This window comes from Diceros bicornis, chromosome 4, assembly GCF_020826845.1.
Source record: "Diceros bicornis minor isolate mBicDic1 chromosome 4, mDicBic1.mat.cur, whole genome shotgun sequence".
NCBI classification, from domain to species: Eukaryota; Metazoa; Chordata; class Mammalia; order Perissodactyla; family Rhinocerotidae; genus Diceros; species Diceros bicornis.
Genome location: NC_080743.1, coordinates 84,225,154 through 84,236,832, shown reverse-complemented (window position 1 = coordinate 84,236,832; position 11,679 = coordinate 84,225,154). Strand labels below are relative to the sequence as shown.

The following is an 11,679-nucleotide window of genomic DNA, read 5'->3' as shown; positions in this document are numbered from 1 at the left end:
GTTTTAAGATTAAAGGATTACTATGTATAAAAGACTTACAACAGTGATGGCAAATAGTAGGTACTATGTATGTGTTAGCTATTATTATTATCACATCCAAAAATGATGGTAGATGAAAATATCTGTTCCAACTTTTGAGATATAACAAACCACATTAATCTGTACTAAAACGAACTTTACCTTCAAGACTTTATCTTGCAGGTCCCTCTTCCTTGTTCCTGCAGGACTGTGGGACATTCACTGCACAACACTAACGGGTAGAAGTGCAAGGATCTGGGTCCTCAGGGACGTGATTTCAACCTCTGCAATGTACCAGCTACTAGAAGGGAAAATTCTAAATACTTGGTCTCTATGACCCGAAACTTTAGCAGTAATTGGACACCATGAGGTTTGAGAGGGAAGAATCTTTATGTTATTTGTTTGAATCCTGGACAAAGTAGAAGAGAATAGAGCTTGGGATGAGAAAATTGGAGTTTCCTTTCTATTCCTCATTTTTTGTTGCTGGAGGTTTTAGATTAGGGATCAACCAGTTTGCAGTAATCTGTCTTGCCCCTGTGGTTCTTTGATGCTGTCTTCAGATCCCAGTTATTTCTGAACACACATTTCATGCTTCACGTACTGTACAAAGCCATGCCTTGCTATCCCAGTTAGCCCAACTGGTCTTGATGACATGCACAAACTGAAATTCTTTTTTTAAAAATTATTTTATTGAGGCCATGTTGGCTTATAACATTGTGTAAATTTCACGTGTACATTATTATCTGTCAGTTTCTGTATAGACTGCATCATGCACACCACCAATAGTCTAGTTTTTATCTGTCACCATACAAATGTGCTCCTTTACCCCTTTGTCGTCCCCCCCCCCCCCCGCCCTGTCCCCTTCCCCTCTGGTAACCATCAATCTGTTCTCTTTACCTCTGTGTTTGCATAAACTGAAATTCTTATACCCGCTGACATTTAATCATGTACTATTTTGTATTGTTTGTTGCCTTATGTTATCATCTATAGAACTATCTAGAGAACATTCATTCATTTAGTGAGTGAACAATAATGTATTGGGGGCCTTTGCAGGCCTTGATGATGAAAAGTCGGGGGTTGTTTTGGACAGATTGTGTATATATTGTGTATATATAAACTTCTGGTACTTTTTAAATCTCCAGTAGGAACCACAGCTTTCTCTTTGACAGCAACCTCTCTGAATTATTGCCACCAGCCTCCTTAGGGAAAGGGACGATGTAGGATATACCACGATTTGCAATTTTTGGATATCACCCACTTCACCTTGCACAGTGGATGTGGATGGTACTCACAGTTGGTCTCAACAAACATTTTCTAATGGGCCCACAGAGAATGGCATGAGAAATATGCTCTAAGATGTAAAAGGAATAGGAACTCTGGATCCTCTTTCTTATTCAACAGAACACTTATTGAACACAGACTGCGGGCTAGAGACTGTACTGGTTGTTAGGGATACACAGTGGTACCTAGCCTTCACAGAGACACTGACCAGTCAACAAGTGACATAATGAATTGCTAGCCCAGGTGACCAGGAAGTTCCAGGGACCCAGGAGAGGAGCCCTCGGTCCAGCCTGGTGATGGTGAGGGAAAGAATGAGGTGTTAGCAGAGTGGGTGGGTTGGGGTGGAGTTGCTGTATTTCAGAGAGAGGTTGAACCTAGGCCAGAGGGCGAAGAGGACCCTGTTGTGACTCTCGGATTGGCCTATTTTCCTTGATGACTTTTAGACCAGAGCTGATCAGGGCTGCTGACTTATTTCTGAGTTCGCGCACTTGAGACTGGGCCTCCCAGTTTTAGGAAGGGGCAGGCTGCTAGCTATCTCTGTGAATTCTGTCCTAGACCACCCCCAGAGAGAAGGAGGGCTTGGGGAGGATCTGGCACATTCCTCCAGAAAGATCTCTGGGCCGCAGCCTGTGCGCCACACCCTTGGTCGGGGCCAGGTGTGCGCCCTCCTTGCGGCGAGGGGGGAGCCGGCGGCGGGGTGAGCGCTTTAACAGCTCGATGTGTGCTGTGTGTGTCTGCCTGCCTCCCGAGGGTTGGGTTCTCCTTATTCACAGGTGAGTCACACCCTGAAACACAGGCTCTCTTCCTGTCAGGTCTGAGTCAGGTAGAAGAGTCGATAAAACCACCTGACCAAGGAAAAGGAAGGCACAGCGGAGCGCAGAGTGAAAACTCCCAGCCGCGAGGCGCGGGCAGCGACCCCTGCAGCGGCGGAGCGCGCCCGGCCCGGCCATGCCTGCGCTCTGGCTGAGCTGCTGCCTCTGCTTCTCGCTCCTCCTGCCTGCAGCCCGGGCCACCTCCAGGAGGGAAGGTGAGTCGGCTTCCAGGAGGAAACGTCGCAGCCCTGGGCGGTGAAGCGGCCTTTCTCTGCAGACCGTGATGGCTGAATGTACCTCGGAGGATTGCCACTCTGTGGAGAACCTCTTTAGAGCTCCCTCCGCCTCCCCCATTTGGGGCTTCTCGAGAGATGGGTTTTAAATAAGACTAATATTCTATAAAGCTGTCTGATTTAAAGACGCGAAGCCAATAGGTGTGCCAAACTAGGGTTTTCCTTACTTCAAAAATCTTCCTTCTTGATTGCTTTTTTGATTAAGGAGCCCCTGTTTGATCGGTAATGTCAGTAATATGTTGGTATATAAATTCTTTTCCCATTGTGTGTTTTTATTGATGGGATTTTGGTGCAAATGTGTTCTGTGGCTGTGAACGCCACAAAGATTGAAAAGGAACCTCTTTAATAATCCTTCTGGAATACCCGTTCCAGTCTTTGGGATGGAAAATGAGACTTAAGAGTCTTAACAATGCTTTGCTTTTGTATAACGTTACTTTTTATAGTATTTTCACATAATAGTCATTCAGCAGGCATATATTGGGCACCTATGTCATAGATCATTTGATCTTATCTAGGGCATCCAGTGGCTGTCATGTCGTGAGAAGTTCAGGTCATGTAAACAAAACTTTATGAGAACCTAGAAACTGTTTACCATACGCATGTGTCAGCTATGACAACACAAAACGGGTGTTTTCCTTGTCATTTAGTTTTACCAATGATATTTGCTTGTATAATTACTGTGAAGTTTCATGTTTATATCGCTTCCTGCACCTGATGGCATTTCAATAATCATTTCAGTAGGTCCAAGAGCCATTTTCACACATGTGCATGGGTGAATATGAGACAACATTCACGTGCACATGGAATTATCTTAGACATTCCATTTATTACCGTGCAGTCTAGGTGATGCTGACCTGAATTGTATTTGAATGACATGAATATTTTAGCATGTGTTGAATGCATTGATACAGTCCTTTTTTGTCTAAAATAATCTTGGAATTAACTTCCAACTCACCATCCTTGACTACCATTTTAAAAACCATTTGTGAAAATGAAGATGTAGGTTTGGTTCCCTTAGATAAATAGGATAAAATAGGCTTAACATTGTGAGAAACAGCCTAAAAGTAAGGATAGCCTCCGAATATTAGAATTCAAAAGGATGCTTATGGATCAACTACTAGAATCCCTTGGCTTAAACAATGAAAAAATGGAAATGGATTTGTGCAAAGCCACACAAACAGCTGCTGGCAGAGACACATCTGACACTTGATCCAGGGGTGCTTAGGCTGGAGCTTTTGGGACCACATTATAAAAGTAATAAGGGAAAAGATACATGTGTTTTACATAATGGGTAATTATTGAGGCCATTTTCTGTTTGGCTATAGTTGAGTGTATGTGTGTGTATTAGAATTAGACAACAGAAACAAATATGTAGGATGTTATCAATCGCTTGATAAAATCAGACTCACGAGGACAGAGCATAGACTCTCGCTTCTCAAGGATGGACAAGCTCTGAGCATTCCACCTAGACCATTAAGTCAGAAGCAGTGTTCAGGCTCATTTGCAGACTTTGTCCTTCCTTGGAGACAGGCCGCTTAACATATTAGCTCCCGCCTCAAACGGTTCATTTTGTGGTTCAATGAGAGTGTGAAAAGTTTGGTGTTAGGAGCGAGCACACATGCTTTTCCATTCATGGAATGTTGGGATGTAGTGGAAGTTGGACTGAAAGTATGGTACTTGCCACATCCCAAAGTGACCCACCTATGTACATCCTGTGGGCTGCACCTATGGGAACCTAAAGCAATGATGTTGCTTCCTGGTTGTTCCCTTGCAGGTGAAATTATGGAGTTAGATGTAATCAGCAAGACTTTCAGGGTTGGTCTCAGCTAAAGCACAGGTTTTAGAGCCAGCTTGACCTGGCTTCAAATTTTGGCTCATTCACTTACTAGTTCCTTATAAGTAACCTTTCAGTTTCCTTAGCTGCTTGGAGTCTGGTTCTTCACCTGTTCAATGGAGGCAATAGTACTGTGCAACCTTGTAGAGTTGTTGAAAGGATGAGAGATTATTGCAAAGTGCCTTAAAATGCCTGGAACCACATTTCTTTAAAAAGTCTGAAGCTGGGCTGGCCCTGTGGCTTAGCGGTTAAGTGCACGCGCTCTGCTACTGGCGACCCGGGTTCGGATCCTGGGCGCGCACTGAGGCACTGCTTCTCTGGCCATCCTGAGGCCGTGTCCCACATACAGCAACTAGAAGGATGTGCAACTATGACATACAACTATCTACTGGGGCTTTGGGGGGGGGGAAGGAGGAGGATTGGCAATAGATGTTAGCTCAGAGCCGGTCTTCCTCAGCAAAAAAAAAAAAAAAGAGGAGGATTAGCATGGATGTTAGCTCAGGGCTGATCTTCCTCACAAAAAAAAAAAAGTCTGAAGCCAACAGTACAGGTATGGTGAACTGGGATGCCCAGAGATGAGTAAGGAGCTCACAGTTGGTGTGAGAGAATGTGGCATGTAGCTCCAATGTCTGGATTATAGTTCACATGGGGAGGGATGACTGGAGAAGGCGTGAGAAGGAGACAGGAATGAGACTAGAAATGTAGCACGAATCTGGTTGTGAAGAGCCCTACTACCAGGCCGTGCAGTTAGGATGGTGTCCTGTAGTGGAAGAAGAGTTGCAGATATAAGCAGGGGTGGCTGTGGTCAGATTCATGTTTTGGAAAGGTCATTCACTTAAGGGCTTAGAGGGTGGAGTTGAGCTAAAAGAGGCAAATAAAAGGTCATTGCAATAGTCCAAATAAGACATGATGAAGGCTTTCATCATGGTGGTGGAAATAGCAAAGAGAAAACAGATTACAGAGACGTTTAGAAAGTAAAATTGAAAGAATTTGGTGATCCAATGAGTGTGTGTGTTGGGGATACAAGTAAGGGAAAATCATGAGAAATAAGGAAGAGTCCCAGATGGGTCCAAGCCTTCAGGTTTGTGTGATTGGTTAGACAGTGTGCCGTTAAAGGAAATGAGGACTATAAAAGAAGGATCGGATTTGGGAGCAAGGTTGGGCAGTGGATGAAGAGGAGGGAGGGAGTTCCTGTGGGGACCTATTGAATTTGAAATGCAAGTGGAGATGTCCAACAGTCCCTGGGAACAGCTGGAACGATGATTTTGAAGTTTAGAAGAAAAGTTCGAAATAAAGTTGGGAGCCCAAAAGTGGAAAACAAAGCCTTGACAATATATGAGACTACCTGGGACATGGAGGTAAAAGAAACCTCCACACTTAAAAGGAGATGGAAGAACAATGAAGGAGAATAGCAGGAATGAGCATTGAGGATAGAGGAGAATCAAGAAAGAGGACTGTTTTGTTAGCCAAAGGAAGAGTTCGAGCAATGTACAATTAATAGATGGTATTCAGATATCAAAATATGAATATACAAAAAATGAGGACTAAAATAACGCTGTTGGATTCAGCCATCAGGTAAGTTTTGAAGCAACTGTTCTTCTAGAATAGTGAGCTCAGAATCCAAGGTTATTATAGATCACTAATTTGGTTTCTCCTATGCCTAATACTGGAAAAGAGGTGCTATGGATAGTGGAAAGGACCCCTGGAAAGGCTTACACTCATAGATTCTGTTCTTTAAATTGTTGAAGTGGTATAGCATCAGGCATCAGACTGCAGGCTCTGGAGTAAGATTGCCTGGTTCAAATCTTAGCTCCATCATTTACCAGTTGTGGAATTTGGGCAAGCTACTTCACCTGTTACTCAGTTTCCTCGTCTCTAAGATGAGGATAATAAATTGTTGTGATCATTGCATGTAAAGCACTTTGCACAGTGCCTAGTAGGCACTCATTATGTGTTCAGAATTATTGTGGTATAACTAACTGCCCAGCCAGTACTGAATGTCAGTATATTACCTTTTGAGTTTTAAGTGGTGAAATTTTTGAAGGGGCTCTTTACTCTCCTTTCATCAGCCCCAAAAAAGTGATGCTTCTGCTCAGGCTGAAATGAACCCCAAGTTTTACCCAATGAAACAAATGGAATACCTGACAAGAAACCCAAAGCAGATTGGCATTCATATCATTTCTTCTCCTTCCCTTTTGTCAAACACCAGACCTCATCACATTCAGATTCAGCAAATCTGTTGCTCTCTAGACCATGCCCAAATGTAAAATGACCCTACATAAGATGGTCTCTCACTTCTCAATGGGAAAATGTCCCCTCCACCACCAAAAAAAAGGGTTTTGCCCACTTGATTTATGAAAACATGTAGCAATATAGATGCAGTGGTCACATCTCTCTTTATATTTAATTTAGTGAATTAGTTACACAAACATATTTAAAATCACAAAATTTACAAGATAATACCTTAGAAGTATTGATTTCCTCATTCACATTTCATGAAGTAGTTATATTCAAACTTTTTTCATTCATCTTTAGCGTTCCTAAAGCCACTTGAATGTAGTTTCTTCTTCACTTCGGACTAGGTGGCTTGAGATGCAGACCTGTTTGAGTCTGTTTTGATGCTGTCGCTGGAAAGTACACCATTTTCAAAACATGTAAAAATTATCCTTAAGTGCACATTGTGATCTTCACAGTGTAATCATCTTGAAAGTCTTATTTATGACAACTTTCAGCACTCTCAGTTGTGAGATAGCCAACAGTTAGGAGAATCGTGTTCCATAGCCTGGCCTCTTTCTTACTGATGAGTATCCAAAACATTGATTGAGGTCGTTTCAAATTAATGTGTCTTCCTCAAACAATGCTTAAAATAAGATAATTGAGAAAGTGCCCTATAAAATGAGACATTTTTAAAGGAGTTAAATGTGACCCTTTTACCTCTGAGGGAAAAAAATCGAGAAAATAAAAACCTCCACCTTATATTCAAGTATGTACAATAAACAGGAATATAGAATTGGGTTAAAATGTAAGTTGGAAATTCCTATATAGGCTTAAATTCTGGATGTCTTCAGCTTGGGGGCAGCCATTGGTTTACCTCCACTGGTCCAAGGAGCTGAGGAAGAATGTTGATTTGTGATCAGTGTGTATGGGAAAGTCAGAAGCATGAAATTAAGGTGTTGAGGCAATCCTGGGAATATTTTTCCCATTTAAGTTCTTAGTGGTTCAACTGTATTGGCTTTTTTTTTCCAAGAGAAATTTACAAGGACAAGACTTGAATCATCCATTACAGACCAGTGTAGAAATAGGAGCTCCATAGATTCTGGAATACTCTAATTTCATCACAAATTAGACCTAGTAGATTACTGAATCATTACTGGGCTGTGTTCTAATATAACCCCCAGCTACATGATGTAAGATTTGAATCATATCCAAAGCCAAAAGCTAAGTCTTTTCTGTGTCTGTGGGTGACTGTATGTCTGTATATGTGCCTCCCCCACAAACACGTGCTTCCTTATGTCACAATTATGAAAGAAGAAAAGAACGGTTCTTCCTCCAGCACTGCTCAATGTCAGGGCTTGAGTCTTTCCCTTCTGCTGTGTCGGAGGAAGGTGGAGATCAATTGGGCAAAGGTATACATATCCTGGACTTCTTCAAGCTTGTTAACCATTTACAGAATTCCAATCATTTCTTTTCCAGATTTTATTTTTATTCATTGTGTGAATATGAATCTTCACATTCTAAAAAATGCTTAAATTGCAGCCAAATCATTTCCCACACTAACTTAAACATTGGAAAAATTATCCAAATCTTCAGCTGCACTTATGTGGGGCATTTCTTACAAAAATGTTTGCCTCTTTCACCACTTCGTTCTCTGATTCCAGCATCATGGAACTAAATGAGAATGGACCTTAGGGGTTCTCTGCAGGAGCCTTTCATTCTATAGATGAGGAGAATGACACCCAGGGAGGTAGAGTAACTGTCCAAATTCTCCCAATTGGCGATAGCAGAGCTGGGCTCCAGCATGTGTAATCAACACTTATAGATGGGAAGATTGAGGCACAGAAAAGTGATTACCTTGATCAGAGCCGTGCATTTGGTAACAGGACCAGATTTCAGGTGCCAGTTTAATGTTATTTAACAAGATACCTCCGTGGCTTATTTCTAATTCTTATTAAGAATTTTTATTTAAATTAATTTTCAGACTTGATGGAATCCTGATCTATTATAAGAACATGCCTTATGTCTCTAATTGGAACATCTGTGTCCTGTCTATTCAGAAGTCTCTATTTGTGTATGTGAGTCAATATCCTGGCCTTTCCCTTACACATGTCAGAGAACAACAGGTTAAAACCAAGCACAAACTCTAGTTTCTGGGGCATTGACAGGAGAACAGGTTCCAAATTACCAAGTTTCCTCTTCTCTTTGTTTAACTCTGTTGTCAGATTTATCACACAGTTTAGAATTGACCAAGGGGCTCAGGTAAAAAAAAAAAAAAAAAAAAGGGACCATTGAGGGATAGCGATAAACCTTCCTGTTTTACCAGTCATTGTTCTTCAATGACTGTTGACGTTTTGATTCTATATCTGTAGAGTTGTGTCCAGAGGTTATATTTCTCTCCCTTCTGGAGACTGTTGGTATAAGTTTTGGAGTCTTTCAGGATCAGGTTAGTTTCATGGCCAGAACATTGACCACGTAAGTTTTACACATACTTACTGCTATTTCAAATCACTACCCATTTTGCTCTTAGTAAAAGGGAATTCCTAACGTTTAAAGATAATTTCTCATCTCAAGCAGACTGGTCTACTTTGTGATAGCAGTGGGTCCAGCAGTAACGTGAAGCTGCTGCCCCTGCCTCATCCAGGGGTTTGTACATGGAAGGAGGGGATCTTCACATGCTGAGATCTGCCGCGACAGAGGCGAGGCCACAGCTGACCTGGCGTGGGAAGTGGCAGTGGAGCAGCAACGCATTTTTCCAATTAAGAGGCAGGACACATTGCTCCCACTTCCTGGTAGAGGTGTCCTGGTCTCTTCTTAGAATATTTGTTACTTCTCCTTATGGATATATTAAAATGGTTGGTCTCTCAAAAGGCCATTTAATTCATTCTTCTGACTTCAAGAAATACAGTTTTAATTTATCCTTTTCAAATGGATTTTTGTTTTCAGAAAAGAATCTTTAAGGAAGATGCCATAAATGCACTCCATATATATTTTCCAAACATTGTAAATAAACGTGAATTACCATTGTTCTTTTGTCAAAACTGAGAACTATAATGGTGCATAGTAAGCACGCACGCACCTAAATGCTTGTATCTTTGTGAAGGGATGTAGTGATAGCAAAAAAGTCTATGGTTAATCTCCTTGTACAAAAATGTATTGTTCATAAAAGCAATAAAAGGTTTAAAGAGGAAGAATTATTTATTAGGTCACTTTTTTTTTTAAGGAGCCAACATAACACAAATTTAAATGATTGAAAAACCACATTTAATGTAAACTCCAAGAAGCATTTCAGTACAAATCGGAATTTCCTTTTTAACTTTGCTCTACTCAGACTCCTCATACAGGATTTCTTTCCTTTGGCTCCTCATCGCTTCAGGTGTCACCTCTAGCTGTCCTGGACTCTCTAATTCCTTTACTTCAACTGCTTCTTAAAGGGGCATATGATACCTTTTGTTGGGCCATGTAGGAAGTGCTCAAAGAACACTATGCTCTTTGAATAACAGTCAAATGTGCTTTCTATATTGGAATGCTTTTCTTTATAGAGGATCTCATAGAAATACAGCAGTTGCAATTTCTGCGGTCAGAAGGGTGTGGGGTTACATGTGGGCAATGAACACTTTCGTATAGAATCCCTACCATGATCACTTACTGAGTCTCCACACTCTGGCTGACGCCAGCTGTCTTGGAGTAGAGCCCTTACAGGTGCCCCGTGTAAGAGAAGGGGAGGCTCTTCTATAGCTCTTGTGTCTTAACCTTTCACCTTTGAACTCACTCAGACTGAGCCCTCAGCTTCCTTCTTTACCCTCAACTCCTTTGCTAGTCAGACAAAAATTGGCATCCCCAACCTCCCTGTTCACTGGGACTTTCTTTCCCTCTCTGCACAGTCTGCCTGGGCCCTAGTGGGGTGGTAGGGGAGGACACCTCCAGGTGTGGTCACCTGGTGTAGTCCTCACCAGGCCGAGTTGCCTACAATCCACATGTGCTGTTTCCAAGTCTAGGTTGTAAGACAATGTGCTATGAACTCTTAGTGAAAATAGATGACTCCTTTTAAGCCATAATCATTCAAAAGAAAAATGTTGTGATTTGAGTTTCATTGACTCTTGATGACTTTAGACTATTTAGAGTTGAAAAGATGTGTCCATATTTTATCATTCAAAATTGCCTGTGTGATTAGAACACTGACCTCTATTGTTCCTCTCCTCAGATCACGTCACGTTGCGGCCTTACTTACACTGCTTGGGCATTTATGTGTCCTGGGAAACAAATGGGTCAGGCAGGATACGGCACCAGTGGTTCTGGTGCGTGGGCTTAAAATGCGGTTGTGAAAAATGTGAGAGAAAACTGAGTTCAGTTAAAAGACTCTTGGCAAGGGAAGTGCCATTTCAGTTTTCTTATTCTGATTAGAAAACATATTGGCACGTACCTTAAAAGATAAAACTGGAAGCAGACATTCACACATTAAACCATACAGTTCGAGATCAGTTTAAATGATGAAATGTTTAGATTTTGTTTTAAAGCATTCATCCAAGCTGAGAAATATATTAAACCCTGGAAAGAAAAACTTCATGTAGGAGGTTTTAAAGCTCGAAAATACTTATGAGCATTTTCATCATCACATGTTAAGTATAATATTTTAAAAATATTCATCTTTTCATCTTGAATATCTCATATTTGGACACTTAGATTTTTGCAAATAGGTTGATAGCTTCCAATGCCTCTGATACCAAACTGATAGATGACAGGTGTATCTTGCTTTAGACTTCATAAGTAATGTACAATTTGAACATTTGTAAAAATAATTTAAAAAATACATTAGAATAGATTGCTATTTAAGGGACACTTTCAATAATTGCTTTTGTTCTGAAAATAAGCATTCACTAGGATTTTAAAAAGTGAGTGTACTATTCTCAACTTTAATTTTATTCACCATCTTCAGTCTAGCTGTTCACATACGGACTTCCTATTTAAGGGCCTCATTACAAGTGACTTCATGGAGGTGATGGTTGCTATCTTTGAGCATAAGAGGGTTGTCAGTTTACATAAGACCAGTTCTTTGACTCAGAGGAAGGGAATGGTATCCAATAAGATAAATTAAGGTTTAATTTTTAGTGTAACTTCTTTGAACAAACAGAAGGGGAGAGGGTGGTTGGGATTGCTAACCCCAATTTGCCTCTCCCCACCATGATGCTTCTCCTTTACAAAGAAACAGTTTTTAGAAGCAGAGGAA

At 41.2% G+C, this 11,679-nt stretch overlaps 1 protein-coding gene across 1 annotated transcript in view; it reads left to right on the top strand.

Annotated features, from left to right (window-relative positions):
* The first annotated feature begins 1,972 nt into the window (after nucleotides 1-1,972).
* Nucleotides 1,973-11,679, top strand: part of LAMC2 (laminin subunit gamma 2) — a 51,219-nt gene continuing 41,512 nt past the window's right edge. Inside the window, exons 1-2 of the mRNA XM_058539904.1 lie at nucleotides 1,973-1,996; nucleotides 2,112-2,326. Of these exons, the coding sequence (XP_058395887.1) occupies nucleotides 2,248-2,326 (79 nt within the window). The 5' untranslated portion in view covers nucleotides 1,973-1,996; nucleotides 2,112-2,247. The remainder of the gene's footprint in view (nucleotides 1,997-2,111; nucleotides 2,327-11,679) is intronic.